The sequence below is a fragment of the Phyllobates terribilis genome, unplaced genomic scaffold (assembly GCF_046119375.1).
Source record: "Phyllobates terribilis strain yellow unplaced genomic scaffold, ASM4611937v1 Scaffold_1__5_contigs__length_1240528914, whole genome shotgun sequence".
Lineage (NCBI taxonomy): Eukaryota > Metazoa > Chordata > Amphibia > Anura > Dendrobatidae > Phyllobates > Phyllobates terribilis.
Genome location: NW_027362761.1, coordinates 1,071,583,491 through 1,071,602,713, shown reverse-complemented (window position 1 = coordinate 1,071,602,713; position 19,223 = coordinate 1,071,583,491). Strand labels below are relative to the sequence as shown.

General features: G+C 42.4%; 1 protein-coding gene across 4 annotated transcripts in view; it reads left to right on the top strand.

Annotated features, from left to right (window-relative positions):
* The window catches only part of FIP1L1 (factor interacting with PAPOLA and CPSF1), a 62,857-nt gene extending 45,445 nt beyond the window's left edge, over positions 1–17,412 (top strand). For 3 of the 4 annotated variants that reach the window (XM_073645496.1, XM_073645497.1, XM_073645493.1), the window contains 3 exons: positions 3,088–3,313; positions 13,855–14,010; positions 17,150–17,412. In XM_073645496.1, the coding sequence (XP_073501597.1) occupies positions 3,088–3,313; positions 13,855–14,010; positions 17,150–17,294 (527 nt within the window). In that variant the 3' untranslated portion in view covers positions 17,295–17,412. The remainder of the gene's footprint in view (positions 1–3,087; positions 3,314–13,854; positions 14,011–17,149) is intronic. The other variant, XM_073645495.1, reaches the window with a different exon arrangement.
* The last annotated feature ends 1,811 nt before the right edge of the window (positions 17,413–19,223 follow it).

The window sequence follows — 19,223 nt, the reverse complement described above, 5'->3', positions numbered from 1 at the left end:
CAGCCCCTTCCCCATCCTCAGAGAATGGGATTATGAGGAGAAACATAAAATCTGACGCTGCTTTTCGCGCTCTGGAAACGTTCAGTATGGGAGCCCGGACTGCCAAATGCTCAGATTTGCTCGCAGCGTGTGATGAATTAGCAAATCTACTAAGTTCTGCTATATGGAAGCTGCTTTGGAAATTAGAAGGACTTCACAGTTACTCATGACCGGTTCAGGTCTTTATGGGCGCTGGGCTAAGTGTCACAGTGGGCCCCTTGTCTGCCTTCCTTGGCTTGTCAAGAGTTTAGTGTTTGTGACCCTCTGACACTAGTATGCGTCTAGGTTTGCCTGCTCTGATGCCAGCCCTATTTTTCTACTCATTTGCAGCACAGTCCCTACAGTCATCTGATCCTTGGGGGGGGGGGGGGTACCAGAGGTCAGACCCCACTGATACAATTGCTTTTTTCTAAGGATACACTATCAATATTGTCTTCCCTTTTAATGTCAAACTGGAAATGTTAAACATTAAAGGACAATTTCTGGCATAGAAATGCAATTCCTATTTTGGCTGCAGAGCACTCTTGTTTTACCCTCCATTGGTTAAAGTACTTGTTGAAGGCATATTTTTTCTTTTTTAGCCACCCCCCCCAAAAAAAGTTTGCTTTTGAGTCTAATTAAAAATTTTACACCTTTTGCCTTCCACAACCTCTGTGTGGCACTGTCTATTGCTGGCTCAGAATGGGTTAACTGAGGATCCATCAGTGAGCTTGTTCTGACTGGAGAATTTATAACTTTTAACTGTTGTTTTCTGAGCTCTTAGCTGATTTATGGCCAACAGATCACAAGAAAGTTGAATGTGCAGGGAAACTGATTGTAAAAGCCAAACAAGGCAACATTTCTAATGGAACACGATTACAAAAATTCAATTTAACATAAAAAATTAATACAAGCATTAAAAAAATGGTCCCTTTTAAGGGAAAGAACTCTGCTTGCTGGACCCGTGATAATGCTGGTAAGGCACTAATGTGACCTGACGTTCAGCACGTCCTACATAGTGTATGAAATCTAATCCTTCAACTAGTGCTGGGTAGATGAGTTATTGCGTGTACGTCTATGGACACGATAGGGGAGGATACACACAAGTGATGGAGGATGATTCACGGAAGCGATGGGGGGGATACACGGAAGCTATGGGGGAGAATACACGGAGCTTCTGCCAATCTCTGCTGATGAATATAAAGTGTAAGATCTGGCGTTCAGCTTTGTGGCTCTGTTCTCTTCACACTTCATATTACTCTGGATCCTTCCTGTCACGTCGAATCATCTGGTAGTTCTAAGTCTGAGTGAATACAATAGATATCATCTAATGGTGGGGTCGTATAAGGCATTAATATCCCTGGATGACACAACGCATAGTGTAGATCTGATACATTAGACGCTACATGGTAAGGGCACGTCTGGATCCCGGCCCCCGCTTGGCATCATTTGCCTTGAGTGAACACCAGCTCAGAATCACATACACCTGTGATGGCGCATGTGGTAGTGATGGCTGTTTTTTGACTTGTTAACACATATTTAAATAGAACCTGTCCACATGAAATTGCATGTTAGAGTAAAGGCATAATGGCACTATTAAATCGATACCTGTAGGGAAGAAATCCGCTTTGTGAAGTTTTAAGGTAGTTAGCTGGAGGTGCACATGGGCTTGACTGTGGGTGGGGTTTTCGGCATCGGCCCCTCCGCCTGCCTCTGGTGTCTGTATGACAGGGCACTCGTTTGTGATTGACCTTCCTCTTGTTTGACAGTTCACACAGGCGGCGATATCGCCATAGGTGGCACTTGCGCAGATTGACCTGCCCAGTCTTCAGTAAAATGGCACTGGTGGCTGCACATGCGCAGATTGACCTCTTGGCTGTTTTCAGCAAAATGGCGCTGGTAGTGGCTCATGTGCAGATTGAGAGCTTGGTTCCATGACTTTCTTTAGAAATTTAATTGCGCCAAAATCTCAGTCTGCGCATGTGCCGACAATGGTGCCATTTTACTGAAGACCGCTGTGATATCAATTTACGCAAGCACCACCCGCAGCGAGGACGGTCTCTGCGTGACCTTTCAAATAGATGGCGGGTCACTGCCAAAGCAGTGACCTGTCATGCTGACACCAGAGGCCGGTGGAGGGGCCGGGGCAGGAGCCGAAGACCCTACAGTCATGGCCTTATTAAACTAAATCTTATTACACCAAAACTTCAAATGTGGATTAAAGACCTCCCACCATGCGGACTTCTGCACTAAGGGTATCTATCTAATCTGTCAGAGATAGATGCTGGGAAGGGAAGTTCTTTTTGCGCTCTGGAGTCACGACAAAACATTAGTATGGATAAAAATGTAGGTTTATTGTCTACTCGTTTCGGAGTCCACAGACTCCTTCCTCGGGACAACCATACATAACAGATCCTGTTACATTTTTATCCATACTAATGCTAAGAACCTATTGCGCGCTTGCATTTTTTCATAGCTCTTTAATCTGTATCACAGCGCCATTTTGCCATACCTTTACTTTAACATTAAAATGGTGCTGACAGGCTCCTTAGTAATGTGGGAATTGCCTCTTCAGAGAAAGAGGACTTGAACTCTATAGCGCCACCTTTTGGAAGCAGCTGATGTGGGAGAACTCTTCCAATACAAAGCCACAAAAGCTGTTTCTTGTTTTACCCCATGCAAATCTTTATCAATATATATTCCATTAAAGGGGCTGTCCAGGATTCATTTTTATTTCAGCATTGTCTTACAAATATATAAGATTGATCACTAGGTCCAGCACTGCGAAGCTGCCCCTCATCTATTTTGACAAGCCGCAGCAGTGACATTACAACTACAGGGCATGGTACTGCTGCAACCAATCACTGCCCTCAACAGCTAGTTCTGTCTATTTCAGCATCACCACTGAGTCATTAAGATTGAGACAGAAACGGACCCATTTTAATGTGTAGAGAGGATATTCAGCATCAGAACGTTTTGTATTTGTGGAATAATTCACAATCGGTTGTCTTTTCTGTGACACCAATGAGAAGGTAAAGCTAATCTTCTGCTTTTTGTGTTTTGCCGCAGTATCGTTTCCACATATGCCTGGATCTGGAGGCCCATGGACCACTCTGGTAGAGACTTCCAAACCATGGGACTACTATCCTCGAAGAGAGAAGGACAGAGAGCGTGAAAGGGACAGGGACCGTGAGCGAGAGCGGGACAGGGACAGAGAACGTGATCGTCCAAGAGAGCGAGAGCGAGAAAGAGACAGAGAGCGTGATCACAGTCCCAGCGTGGGAGCTTACAACAGGTGAGAAAAGCTTGTATTCCATGATGGTAAATGTAGATTTGTTTTTCTTAGACTGTGTGCCCACTATGCGTTTTTTAAGCGTTTCCGCAGTGGCAATTCCGCTGCAGAAATGCTTAAAAAACGCTTGGTAGAAGGCCTGCCATGTTCCCCAATGATAATCCGCATGTGCTATGCACATGCTGCGGAAATTTCCTCTGCGGATTATCATTGCGGAAAAATACGCAGCACTACCAATTATTTTGCGGAAGCATGGCGTTTTCGCCGCCATTGACTTGCAATGGAACACATGGAATCCGCATCACTGGATCTGTACATGTGGATTCCATGCTTTTTAATGTGGATGGTACCCAGGTTTGGAGAAGAAGAGACTCTCCTCCGGACCCTGGTGCCATAGTACCTGTAAAAAAAAAAAAAGAATAAAATAAAAAATATACATTATACTTACCTTCTAATGGTGTCCTTGTCTCGGCTTGCCGGCAGCTCGTGGTGGACTCGAGGACCTGCCATGACATCATTTAGTCATGTGATTGGTCATTCAACTGCTGACGTCGGCAGGTCCTTTAGTCTACCGCGAGCTGCCAGCAAGCCAGGACGGATCGCTATGGAGACCGGGGGCCATCAGAAGGTAAGAATAATATTTATTTTTTATTTTTTACTATTCTTTGGGGTCACACTATATAAAAACATGCCTTTTGCATGGATTTATATAGTGTGACCAAGTTGTCAAACACTTTCCAAGTGATGCTAAAATCGCTTGGAAAGCGCTTGTCAACCCGCATGCAGAAATGCAAGTGAAGAACGCTTCACATCCGCATGTCCCTGGCAGTTTTTTCTGCCTGGGAGATGCAGAAACGCTCAGGAAAAAATCTGGAGCATTTCTGCATCGTGGGCACATAGCCTTATACCTTAAAAGAAGTCTGTCAGACCACACTGACAGCATCACTAAGCACGTAGCCTTGTAGGGGATACAGCCCTTATTAAAATCTCACCGTTTAGTGTTTTAACCACTGCCTCTGTTCTGCAGAGACTGAAGTTTAAGGAAATATGCTGTTTGGAGTGCTTGGCGTACCCTGGGTGTGGCCAAGAGGCTCAGTGTACTGTTTCACCCACTGGTTTTGCCTGTCCCCGCCTCCCTCACTCGTGAGTGACAGTGCTGGCTTACCGGAGCTTCCTCTGCAGACATTGCTAGCTCTAGGCAAGCCACTGAGTGCTGTCCGTAACCAGTGAGGGAGACCAGTGCATGCGAATCCAGTATGTGAAATGGTTCACTGAGCCTCATGACCCCACCAAGAATGCCCCGAGTGCCTAAAGAAGCCTACCCATGAAGATTATTTGTGTTCTAAATCTGTATATATGTTTTACAGTGTAGTGTGTTAATATACTCCCCTACCGTAGTCTCCTCCGGGATCCAGCGCCTTTCTGCTCCTCTTCTCATTGACGTCACCGCTCTGCAGAATCTCTGGATCACTCTATGCGTGAGTCAGAAGTCTCTTACAGTGTAAACCTATGGAGCCCTGTTCTAAGCCTGGTTCTGACTCTCCATAGACTTACATTGTAAAAGACACTTCTGGGTTTCACAGAGCACAGTGTGACCCGGAGAGTCTGCAGGAGGGGGGCGTCACTGAGAAGAGGATCGGAGCGGCGCTGGATCCTGGAGAAGATGGCGGTAAGTGAGTATATTAATACAAAAATTCTTCATGGGAGGGCTTTTTTAATTAAAGTGCTTTCACATTGTGTTAAGGCGCCGTCAGGGTTTATGTCCGAATCCCCTCACAAAGCGGGATTCAGGAGTATGTGCCGACTGGGCCACAGACTGTAATGGTGCCGGCAGAACAAACTTTCGCTCCAGTGTGGGAGTGTAGGATTACTGGAGACGGACACCCAGATGCAGTCTCCCCCTTTCACACACCTCTCAGGGGCTATGTGCTTATTTAGACCAGTGTTTCCCAAACCCCATCACGGACCCCCACAGGTCATGTTTTCAGGATCTCCTTAGTATTACACAGGTGATTGAAGTATCATCAAGGCATCAGGAATTCTCTCACCTGTGCAATACTAAGGAGATCCTGAAAACATGACCTGTGGGGTCCGTGAGGATGGGGTTTGGGAAACACTGGTTTAGACTGACAGACTCCTGTGATAAAGACCTTTGCCAAGTTGAAATGTTGCATTTTGTATGTGGCACAATAAATGTATTTTTCAGCTTGTACACCCGCCTTGGACGCTGTTGATTTGTCTGTTGATCCCTTATAAAGTGTTTATCCAATTATACAGTAATAATGACCATAGTGCAGAGGTGTGCATATTGTGTGGAGTTTTGTTGTTTCTATTACTTTCATTGCCGGTTTGCTCTGGATTGCAGCACAGCCCATCGTTATTGTTGCTGCCTCCTTGGTTTTCATCTCCATCAGAGGAAGCAGCACTGTGCAGTCACTTCACATGTTGTCTCTGGAGACAGGATGGACCATCGTCCCTCCATGCTGATACGCAGCAATTATTGCAAGCTGAAGTCCCTCGGACTCTCTTAATGAAGGGAACGATCTCCATTATCATACAGCACATAAAGTGTTTTACCTTAGGTGGACTGGTATAAGTTACTGCTTTTTTTTACTTGTTTGGGGTCTCTTTTAGCCCCTTATTGCAAAATGACATATAAGTACGCGTTAGACACGAGGAGAGCGCATCCCCGCAAGAGGCTGAAGATGGCTCCGATCACTGCTGTTATCCATTTAAATGCCATTGTAACTAGTATTTGCGCCCACCAGCTTCCATTGGGATTCTCCAGGAACTCAATTGAGGGGCACCCATGGGTTACCATGGCAGTCAGGGGACCTTCTGAAGGCCCCCATCACTGCCATCTTGTATCCTTTGTGGAGATCAAACAACTCCTGTGAAGATCAGACTGTGGAGATTAAGCGTCCACTACTATCCACTACTTTTACATTGATGCCCCATCTGTCGGATAGGGCATCAATGTCTGATCGGTCGGGGTCCGTCCGACACCGAGCACCCCCGTTGATTAGAAGTTATTGGTGGTATTCCACTTGACGGAAATGCTTACTTGCAGAGCTTGGCAGTCTAGCTGTAGTGGCCACTACAGCTAGATGGCCAGCTCTGCAAATAAGTACTTCCGGCCAGTGGAAGACCACCGATAACATCTAATCGGCGGGGGTGCCGGGTGCGGGACCCCGGCCGATCAGACATTGATGCCCCATCCGTAAGATAGGGCATCAATGTAAAAGTAGTGGACAACTTCTTTAAGGTGCAGTCTATTAACATACAAAAGAATGAATCGGCCCATACAACAAACAGGTATAGAGCAAAAGAAAAATCAATACCCCAGAATTGCTTCTGTTTGGTCACCACATCTCCCTAAAAAAGTGCAATAAAAAGTGATCAAAATGTCCTATGTACACAAAATTTGAAACAATAAAACAAACAATTCGCCATACAAAAAAAACCATGCCCTCATATGGCTCCATCAACAGAAAAAATGTCAACATTACAGATGTTGGAAAACAACACAAACACTTTTTTTTTTTGTTTACAAACTTCTGAATCTTGTTAACCACTTGAAAAGAAAAATCAATGCCAGTTTGGTATTACTTTAATCGTACAGACCTGGAGAATCATGCTTTCAGGTAATTTTTTGCTATACAATGAGCGCCATTAAAAAAATAGCAGAATTTCATTACTTTTTTTACCTTTTTATCCCACTTGATAATTTTTTTCCCCATTACATTGTAGTGTAAGATTGATGTCATTCAAAAGTACAACTCACTTGGCTAAAAACAAGTCCTTGTATTAACGGGAAAAGATAACGTTTTGGTGTTGGAATAAGAAAAATGCAAACTTGAAAACAAAAATTGCTGTGGAGACAAGGGGTTAAAGGGGAGAGCACATTGATCTACTCCACAAACGCAGATTTTTACTTTTAAGGGATTTTTTCATAATGGACAAGTTTTAAGGGTTATTCAAAACTCATGTCATAAATCCCAGTGATGGTACCTGCAACTATCCGACATAGATGGCATGGCATACCCCCATTAAAGAGACTCTCAACAGGTTTTTGCTTGTCTGCTGTCCTTTTGATGTACTCCGTTGTCTCTGCTGCAGATCTAGCAGTGCTCTGAATGCTGAGCCCTGTATAACCTCGCACACACCACTAGTAGCTTTCTTTGTATAAAGTGCATTGACAGCTGCTAATCAATGGTGGGGGCAGGGTTACACAGCAGGAGGACTACATGGCTCCAGGCACCTAGTCTTGTAGTGATGATCTCCGGATGATAAAGCACAGTTTAACCAGGATCTCTGCCCCTACATCATGCTGCCCTCAGATTACATAGAAAAAACTGCTGACAGATTCACTTTAAGCATATATATAAAAAAATATATATCCATTGTGTCGCTACAGCTGGTACATGATACTCAGAATGCTTTTTATGTCTCTTAACACGCCACATTGTATACATGGTGCCTACTGTGTGAAGGGTTAATGGAGCAATGGTGGCATTGGTGCTGAGAGGCTCACATAGTTGGTATCTAGAGGTGAGTAAACCCAAACTTAAATTTTCGGCGTCCGTAGCAGACAATTAGTGTCTGGTGGTAAATGCCGAACATGGACTTCTCCCAGAATGTTTTGAGTTTCGGGGGAAGCCTGGGAGGAGAGAGAGAGAATATTTTCCAGCTCAAAAGTTTGGCTCCCCATTGTTTTCAATGGCATTTCGGGTTCTGGTCCAAGTTCGGGTACAGTTCAGATAACCGAACCGAATTTTAAACTAAAGTTTGTGTAGAGTACCAAAACCCGAACTCTCATCCCTATTGGTAACCCCTTTGGGGGTTGTCGTGGTGCACATTACATGTACTTTGTGTGGCCAGCTTTAAGTTGGTTATGCAACTTTTTTTTTTTTTTCCCCTGTACTAGTAAAAAAAAAAAAACCTGAGTTTCCCTCACTTTATACAAAATTGTATGTAATTTTTGTAATGTTCAGTTTACATAAAGATATTGCAGAACACAGCAGCAGAGTAAGGAGTTTGGTAAGGAATAGATCCAAGGCCCACCTCTCATCCTCTCCCCTTTTTTTTCTTGTTTTGGCTGTTGGAGGCATTCACATGGCAGTCATTACCCTGACCCTGCCACACATTGCACTGGGAGTCAGTGTTGCTTTTGATAGACGTTGGGTTGTTTGCAGTGTTTATTTCGGCTGAGTATATCCCTCCCCCTGCCTGCGCTGACCCCATAGTTTGCGGTGTCAGGTAAATACGGAGGATGGATGTGCAGATTAGGTCCCGGCGATTAGAACGTTCTTGTTTTTCTCTGCAGTCGCTGTGTTCTGGTCCTGTAAATGGCGTGTGTCTTGTGTTACAAATTACAGGGGGAATGTTTTAGAGTTTCGGAGTCTTGTCCACATATGTTGAACAGACACCTTGATTCTGTTCCAAAACATAAAGGAGCATTTCTACTTAACCCATTCAGGGTGTTCTCTTCTGCTCCATACCCCTAGATCTCAGGGAGTTAACCCTAACAGACTTAATAGTTTCCAGACACAGCCGAGTGTCTCTGCTCCTGCCAGCTATGAAAACACTGAGGCTGCTAACGGGAGGCCTCCGCTTCTTTTCTTTTTTTCCCCCCTTTTCACTGTGTTTTAAATGGTTCCCTCTCCCTACCACCGCCATATGGTTCTTCCTGAGTGAACCAGCCCTTGCCATGATTAAAGACAGCCATGTGGGCAGGAGAACTTCATCTTGGTCTTACTCACTGTTAGGCTGCATGCTAGTTTCTTATAATGCATACATGGACTTTCCACATCAATGGCTTTATTTCCAGTGCAGAATTAAGGTTCTGTAATAAAGGTCAGCTGCCGCACGGTATTTTTAGTGTTGGGCGTATAGATGTGCTGGTTATACCGCTTTCATTTGCAGTAGCTTTTGGGTTGAAGTCAAGAAATCCAACATATACCTCTAACAGATGCCACGGTAAAGGCACTTATGGCATTTATCACCCATAGACTGTTTATAAATATTTTTTTAATATAGAATGTACATACATATACACAGACCCGTTAAAGAGCCTTCGAACGCGATCCTAGATATAACACCAAACCATGGTGGTCTCTAGAAGGAAAGGCCTTTATTTTCATTCAGCTGTTTCAGGATTCTTCGCCCTTGTCCATGCAATGTAGGGGACTAGTTGGCTGGGTGAGAGGCTTTATAACTTGAAGCTGTCACTTGATCCATGCTGCCCGCGCCACGATCCATGCTGCCCCCGCCACCGGAGAGTCAGGCTGCATGATTGCAGCCAGGTATATTTTTCTCTGAAATTCCACAGTGATCTGGGGTTATAGAGAAAGACCTTCCCAGCCAGATTCTCCCCATCCCTCTCCAGTTGATTGACAGGTCTCTTACGTGTATAGGTAGGGAGAGATCTGTCATCACCTGGAGTTGGGGCGGGAATAGTGAAGTGGTATGGGTGCAGGACTAGTCTAGTCTCTGCCCATGGTTCCTGACTGCCTTTCCAAACTACGTTTATTTTGAAATGCCGCAGCATGTCAGAGTAAAGCATCTTTGGCTGCTATCGTGCTGTCTGTAGAATCGAGTGACAGGTTACCTTGAAGAAGGCAGTCAAGAGGCCGTTTACCTACCCATTTACCAGAGATCATGGCATGGTTTATAAGTCTGCCTGGCGAACTTCTCATCTGATTGCTGAATGTGGAGTCGGGAAGGAATTTTGCCTCCTAATATGAAGCGATCAGTGTCTGACCCCCTGGCGTTTTGCCTCCCTCTGGATCAACATGTTGTGTTGAACTCGATGGACTTAAGTCTACCTTCAACCATATGAAACTTTACCCCTTTGACCCTCTGTACGGATTCACACAGCAAATGGCTGTTCTTCATACATGACTAAAAAGGTCCAATGACGTATACCAGCCCAGTAGAGATTAAAAGGATAATTTTATTCTTTTGACTCCATCATGCTAATCACTGTCTGTGATACAGTTGACATATGCACTAACGTTCTTGGTACATACAACAACTGTACACTGCAAATGTGACGCTACTAGTGATGAGCGAGTATGTTCGGTTAATCCTTTCGCCGAGTATACTCGGCCGAGCACCGAGTATTTATAGAATGCTCGGGCTTTAAGTTTTCGTTGCTCCGTGAACATGATTTGCGACTGTTTGACAGATTTAATACATGTGAGGAATGCCTGTTTTTCCAGCATTCCTCACATGTATTAAATCTGTCAAACAGTCGCAAATCATGTTCACGGAGCAACGAAAACTTAAAGCCCGAGCATTCTATAAATACTTGGAGCTCGGCCGAGTATACTCGGCGAAAGGGTTAACCGAACATACTCGCTCATCACTAGACGCTACCCTTAGGGTATGTTCACAAGTAGCTTTTTTTTTTAATCTTTTTTTTCTGCATTAAAAAGGCTGGCTTTTAACAAAAAAAACGCGTTGAAAATTATGCACATTTGATGTTTTTTTGGTTTTATACCCTGTTGATCTAAGCGGATAAAAACTATAGTAAAATGCTGAGACAATTTGACACGCTGTAATTAAAAAAAAAAAAAAAAAAAATAGAAAAAAAAGCTCCATAAATCAAAAAACGCATGGGGGAATTAAAAAAAAAAAAAAAAACACATCGTGGGTATGAGAAATCTCAGTAATTTTGTTGGTCCTGGGAAAAAAAAGTATAAAAGAACCTCTACTGGTCTAGGTGCACATCCCTTCTATAAATGGCGGGTCTATTACTTTGCATTTACATGGTGTTTAGTATGCTTTTTTTTATGTGAACCCTCAATTAGCTGGGTTTAAGGGACACCTATTGCACAGGTGTCAGTCCCGAAAGTGGGGAATGATAATAGATGCCTATACCTTCTAAAAAATGTGAATTGGGTGAGCGTTTCATGATGACTTGATGTGTTCAGCATAACTTTTCTGTGGCAGATGCACAGCGCTTGTTAAACACCATGTTGTGGGGCTGTGCGCTCCACAGTCGTGGCTAACCCGTACATGTGGCCTGTGCCAGAGCCTTCTGCTGCAGCCAGACAGAATTACATAGTGCATGGAGTCCTATCGAGAGCCAGATCTGCGTGAACTGCAGGAGTCACTACACAGCAAGAATTTCACTCTCCATCTCTCTTTACGGCTGTGAAATGTATCTTCCCTGTAGGCAGTAATGCAGTTTCCAGGATGTGACAGCTTAGGAGGGCTCGGCACACAATGTTCGTCATTGGCTGTGTGGTTCGTATGGACAAAGAAAGCCCGGAGATTTCATGTCTAATTACCCTCGTCGTAGCAGATGAGGAGGCGTCCAATCATTTTATCATTATTCCAGCACTACACTTCTCTTCCATAATTTAAAGTTGTCTGAAAAACCTCAAGTCTTATTTTCACAGATAGTGTAAGAACTTATCTTGGCTAAGTTGAAGTTTTGCCTGGAGTTTAGGTGCTGTACCCCCTCCCTTATACTTTATCACAGGCAGCTGCTAGGATGCACCCCATCCTTGTGTACTACTTTTCTGAAGCACGCTCTATCAAATGGTGGTCTTCATAGACTGTTCCAGGACAACCCATGATGACTGTGTGTGGAGAAGCCTCGCCTATAGCATCCAGCGGCTCACTTGCCAGCTCACATCCTCTACCAATCCGTCCACAGGCAGCATGTGCATGGTGTTTGTATCTTCTAGTGTTTGTGTCCATTTTCTTCCTCTTCTCCAGTGCTCCAAGATTGGGAATGTAGATTCTGAGCCCCAATGTTGGTGTGTTTTTCCCCTAGCAGCCATATTTGTTAAAAGTAACTACAGTAAATGCAGTTGTGGTGATTTCTGTCCTTTACATACATAGTCTTCCTTCAACCTTAAAAACTATGTTACTAAGTCCATCTAGTTCAACCCATAGCCTAACTTGTTGATCCAGAGGAAGGCAAAAAAAAACCATGTGGCAAACACTAAGCTCCACATTGGGGAAAAAAATTCCTTCCCGACTCCATACGACAATCAGACTAGTTACCTGGATCAACGCCCTATCAAGGAATCTAGTATATATAACCTGTAATATCATACTTTTCAAGAAAGGCTTCCATGCCCTTCTTAAATTTTAATAGTGAATCACTCATTACAACATCATGCGGCAGAGAGTTCCATAGTCTCACTGCTCTTACAGTAAAGAATCCGCGTCTGTGATTATGATTAAACCTTCTTTCCTCCAGACGTAGAAGATGCCCCCTTGTCCCCATCTCAGGCCTCAGAGTAAAAAGATCAGTAGAAAGGTCTTTGTACTGTCCCCTCATATACTTATACATTGTAATAAGATCACCCCTAAGCCATCTTTTTTCCACAGTAAATAACAGTAAATTAGCTGATCAGAAACTGATAATCAGTCATTTTGTCAGCATGTTCAAGCTATTGAAAATTCAAGTGTTACTTTTTGTGCCACTAATTCAAAGGTGACAACCAATATGGCTGCACTTCCTACTATTGTAAATGGGACTAGACGGGCATAGATGGTGGATCATTGCACAACACACTGACATATCTGACCATGTAAGGCAGGATTTTTGTGAGTTTCTGATGATTTATTAATATGTATTTTTCCAGTAAGATGGAGAGCAGCTATCTCTTCCTGAACTCATTTGGCACAATTTAAGACTCTTTATCTTTAATGGTAGGAAAGTCAGTACATCAAGGGATAGCTTCTGGGGAAGCAAGATACCCTCGCAGATCACATCTGCTCCTTATCTCGTGTGATACCATCTTGCTGTATGTCTCATTAGTCAATGTGATACATATTAAAACCATTCAGTCCTATGTATGCAAGGGAACAAAACATTAAAGGGGGTGTCCCTTTTTGGAAAATGTTCTAATAGGCTGCAGTTTGTATAAAAAAAGGGAAAAAACACTTACTTGCCCTCCCCTTGTCCAGTCCAAACTCTCCTCCGCTGACCAGTCTCTGCAGACAATCAGTGAGTTCAGCAACTGGTGTGGTCTACACTGGCCGAGTCTCTGACCTCACTGATTGGCTGCAGCAATGTTGACATTTTGCTGATAAACAGCAGGGACACAGCACTGGAATGGGGGAGAATAACTAATTAGTTTCATCAAGGTTCAGGAAAATGGTGCCAAAAAAAGCTCTCATACACGACAGATAGTGGTCGGCTGAATGATTGTTCTGCCTCTGATACAGAGGAACATGTTACTGTTTTCTGCTCGAGAGCCGCTAGCACCAGGGCTGTGGAGTCAGTAAGCCTACACTGCCGCTAAGCATGCAGAGATACACGGGCATTCTCCGCATGTTTAGCGGCAGTGTATCAGCCACGATGCATGCTTCCACGACTACCCAAGCTCGCCAGCTCATCTATCCCAACCTGAGCACACTCTGATAACTCCATATCAGAGCATTCTCGCTCATCCCTAGTCCTTAACCAATTTCTTCTGGACCTTCAAGTTGTGCATAATTTTCATCAAGTCTAAACAAAGCTTGGAATCTTTTTGGTTTTGAGTAACTTTCTGTCATTTTTCTTTTTTTTTTTACAGTGAAGAAGAGCGATACAGGTACAAAGAGTATAACGAGAGAACAGAGAGGAACTATGAGCGCCACAGGGAGAGAATTAGCAGGGAGAAGGAGGAGCGACATAGAGAGAGGAGGCATCGGGAAAAGGAAGAGTCCTCACGGCATAAATCATCAAGAAGGTAATATCAATTTAATATTCTAGAACTACAAAACGCTTAGCAAGGACAAGATTAATTATTTTCTCACCCAAGGGTAGTTTTGTATGATATAATGTAATGCAACGTGGTAGAGTTTCTATACTCTCTAGAACAGTCTGAGTGGATGACGTTGAGGCAGGATTTTTTTTTTGGGAAAAAAACAAGACTCAAGTTATTTATTGGCCGTAAAGCGGTTGTGTCCGGTGCTGCTCAATTCCATATCATTAGAATAGGACACGTGCAAGTGTCCCGGCAGGTATGTGCGTATGATATGTTAACAGTGTCGCTGACCTCCTGATAGCCCCCTTTAAAAGCTAAACTCTGCATCACAAAGTTCTTAAAGGGAATCAGTCAGTTGGATAAACCCTCCTAAGCCGTCTATATGAGCATGCAGGTCATAGGAAGCTGAATAAAACACCTTGCTATCAAATATCCCATGTCTTTCCAGAGAGACACTTTTCCTATATGTAAATGAGCTGCTAAGATCTATAGGCCGGACATAGATCTCCATGAGAATCTGCCTCCAGCTTATTTTTAATGATGGGGGATGGTACCAGCATGGTGATTGCCACTTTGCTCTCCTGATCTCATTGCACAGCTGTGATTATAGCTAACACAGTACAATAGAACTGAACTATTTCTCATGACAAACACATTTTTCTTCAGTTGTCCTCTCATAGTACTTCAGCGTCCATCTCACACAGCCAGTGTTGGAGGGAAGGGCAGCACTGTGAGAAGAGCTGCTAGAAGTGTTTGTAATCAGACAAGGTTCAACTCTGTTGTACTTCTAGTTATAATCAGACCGAGCTCTGCAGCAAAGCTGCAGGCTACTGCTGCAAATGTGTTTGTAATGAGACAAAGTTCAGCTCTGCTATACTGTTAGTTATAATCTCACACAGCCCTGCTGTGAGATCAGAGGTGCAGACTGTGAATCAGGACATCTCACACTGGTAATGGCCCCTTTCATTTTAAATAATCTCTGGAGGTAGATTGTCATACAGATCTGTGTTTGGTCCATAGTTCTGACAGCTCATTTACATATTAGGAAAAACATGGATTTCTCTAGAATAAGATATCAGATTGCAGATAACAAGGTATCATTTTATTCTACTTTCTATGCCCAAATAAACAGCTTAGAACTCTACTGATAGATTCCCTTTAAACCATTTTTTTTTTTTTAGTTTTGTTTTACGCCATTTTTATTTTATTTTTCTATCTTAATTATGTGACTAATTTTCAGCACTGAAAATGCACTCACATTCATCGAAATAGGCCTCCACATAAATTGTCCTGGATGAATGTTGGCTGTACTAGTTTGATTTCAGCAGACCCTGGTATCGTATCCATTATGTGTTGAGGCAAGTTTCCCGTCACTGATTTGTTATCACGTCAAGCAATTAGAATTGTTTGACTCTGCAAATGAGAAGAGCATTTCAATTTACCTTAATTTATGTGCGACCCTGTGTGCACAGAATATTCAGTAATATCTCATCAGGCGGTTATGTCTTATACAGTAACTTTATTCCACCTGGTGTTTACGTGTAATTCTGTAGGATGTAAGAATGGTTTCAGTATGTTCCCAGTCAGCTTTTGATTAATGGCTTGGGTTCTTTCTAAAAGTTCTTGCTGGTATAATAAACATTAAAAATTGTACATTTATAAAATTCTGCATGATTTGTTCCTTACTGAATGGGATTTTCTTTGTTGTTTTTCTGTGTGGTTACTTGATATAGTGTTTTAAAATCAGTAAATTTGTTCTTATTTTTTATTTATTTTATACTGGTTTTCTTTGTCATTTTTGTTTTTTCGTACATTCTTGATAAAAACATATAAAGCACAAGACTTAATTGTCAAACCTTTACATTTTTAGTTAGCTAAGTAGATGTGATTTTTCACAAAGTCCACACTTTGTATGCTACTAATTGTATATTCGTAAGAAGCAGATTTTTCCAAAAATTTCTGCTACTTTACTTCTCATGAGTGGAGCTTTCCAATATCCATGAACATGTACGTAGTGGATTTGTTAGTTGCACAAATCTGTCGAATGTGAATATACGCTAAATGTGGCAGAACATCTTCTCACTTGGCGCAGAGATGAGTTGCACCCAACCTTTAAGGGAACCTGTCACCTTGTACAAGCAGTCCGGTATGTGGGACAGCATGGCATAGAGAAGAAGAAGCCGAGCGGAATGATATATGGATTTGTTGGAAAAATTTAATATAATGGCTCATTTTAACGCTGTTGACTTTTCTTGTACACAAAAATGGCCCATATTTCACCAGTGTTTTTGATCACTTTGGTCATTGTCAGTTTTACCATCAGTTTCATCAAGTTTTCTTGGATGAAAAAAAAATGGAGGTTTCTAAAGCTTCTCTTGGATACATGGATGACAGATAGTGCTCGTACAAGAAAAACTGGCGTCTGACTGAGCCCTAATATTTATTCATTGACATCCCTAGTGTTTGCTTGCAGGTAAGTCCAGTGGGGGGTCCTAATTGGTGATTGACAGCTATCTGCATTCAGTTATATAATGAAGACTCAATCACTGAATAGGACCGCCTTATGGATTCATATAAATACAAAAACAAGGGATTTAAATGAATAAAATGCAAATTTCAGTAAAACTTTTCCAAAAAATGTGTATCAATCTGATCAGCTCATTTTGCTATATAACATCATGCACGCAGATCAGATACCATTTTCAACATGAGAGATAGCCTGGGCAGCTAAACAGATCTGTGCTACAAGCTTCTAGCAAGCAATTTTCTCACTTCAGTTCTGGATTCACTGCTGCACTGCTCAGTACTGCTGAATAATGCCCTCAATGCTCCTTCTTCTAAAAATGTGTTATGCAGATGTGAGAATGAATCCCTCACGTCTGTGTTGTATATGGAAGACATCATGGCAGCTAATCTCTACCCACTAGATTAGAAACAGTGGAATATTAGAGAGGTAAAAAGTAGGATACCAATCATATGATTACCAGTATGGTGCTCCTCCTCTTGCAGCCTATTGTGAAAAGTTACCTAATATGACAAGTGCACTTTCAGATTGTTGTGCAGCTAACTACTGAGCCATGAAGCTTATAACCACCGTGTACCCGTGTGCTTCTTTCCCTAGCAGCAGCAGGCGCCGCCATGACAGTGAAGAAGGTGACAGTCATAGAAGACACAAACACAAAAAATCCAAACGGAGCAAAGAAGGTAAAGACACAGGGAGTGAACCTGCCCCAGAGCCAGAGACCGTTGTGACCTCTGCCGACTAAACCTGCGAAACTCACAACCAGTGCAGAAACTACTATTCATTTTACCAGATTCACGGGACAGGATGCCGTTGTTAGAAATACAAGTATTTTCTACAGGGTATTAAAAATCTTAACATTTGTTTGTTGGCATGATGTTTATTCACAATTTTTTTTTTTGTATTTTTCTGGTTTCTGGGGAAAATAAATAGATTTTTTTTTTTCATGTTTTCTTGATTATTTGTGTGTGCATGCGTGTGTGTGCGCGCTTGTGTGCGTGTGCACGCACTGATCAGCCGCAACATCAAAACCATCAACGGAGAAGTGAACAGTATTGATTATCTTGTGACGATCTCCCCTGCTATACACTGGGATGTATCAGGCCGCTAGTGATCGATCCGTTCTCAAAATTGATGTATTTCACAGCAGCGAGATAGGAGCGACCATGACATACGACTGGGTCACCATATCTCCTGGTGTCACCGGTACCAAAAGTGCTCCAGAGAATGACAACTGGTAATCCTGCAATAGTGTCATGAATGCCCTAAGGCATTTGTCATCTATATTATTGATGACGAAATGATAACATACTTGGCACTCCGAAATGTGCAGTGGAGATTTTTTTTTTTTTAATTTATAGTTTTAGCCAATCCAAACAATAAATCTGTAATGTTTCGGCCCCCCAGACAAGGGCCTTCATCAAACACTGGTTACTATAGTAATGTCCTAAGATATGTGAGAGTGCTGTGGAGATGGCGAACCTAATCGCATAGTGATGAGTGTATGCATTTGGGGAAAAAGATCCCCTCCCGTTGGCTAAGGTGAAGAGCGGCAGGTGTTGAGTTAGTCAAAGATGTAACCGATCAGCAGGAGATATAAAGAGTTGTCTTCGATTAGAAAAACATGGCTTGTTTTATTCCAACAACAATGCCACACTTGTCCATTTGTTAGGCATGGTGTTGCTACTGGGCCATGTTCACTTGGTATTTTGGGAATTATTCTTTTCGTTATCCCCTATCTAGCGGAGCTCAGCGATCGGCTATTTCTAGCAGACTCGTAGACAATGAATGGTGGTTGTGCATGCACACTTTTGCTCCATTTAAAACTGAGCTCTGTAGAGGTTGGGTTTCCAAGAACCAAGATCTTGAGGTGGTGATGGGTCCAAGTGGTCCGACCCCTAGAGAGGAAGAAGTTATCCCATATCTGTTGGATAAATTAATATTTTGAGAATAAACCATTAAACTGTACTGTGCTGCAATGTCACACAACCAATTGATCAATGTGGGATTGTTGTTTTGAAGAAAGCAGCAAAGATGTTCTTCTACTGCACAATCCCTTTAACCCCTATGTTTTATTTAAAAAAAAAAAATCAAGACTTTTAGGATCAGACAGAAAACACTACAAACTAACAACCCAAGAAGACAACTATATGTCTTGTTCAATTTAAAACATTAATTTCTGAGATTATTTTGCATATAAGGACATGTCTGAAATTGAATTTGTGCAATGTAACACCAAACTTTAGAGTACTTTTTTTTTCTTCCTTTTTTAAACTTTTATTATAAACAACAATTATATTCCATCTTTACTTAATGGTGGTGTTCCATTTGTTGCATACTGACAGGAAATGTCATAAACCTCCCTGAAGAGAATAACCTTTTAGTTCAGTATAAATTATTTTCTTAAAAGGGAATGTCCGTACAAAATGACTGTTCAAACCAAGCACTCGGTGCACCTTCCCACCTACTTGTTTTACATCTTTCTGCCCTTTTTTTGGCTCTTGTAAAGTTAGATCTGGGAAATCGAGGCGTTTGATGGATTAAAGACCTGTAGGTAAGATGGTAATCTGAACTGATTGACCGTGCTAAGGATGCATCGAGTTCTTGTGCTTAGTTTGAATAGTCATTTGTTCTGACAGCCTTCCTTTAAAGAGAACCTATCACTTCGGAAAAT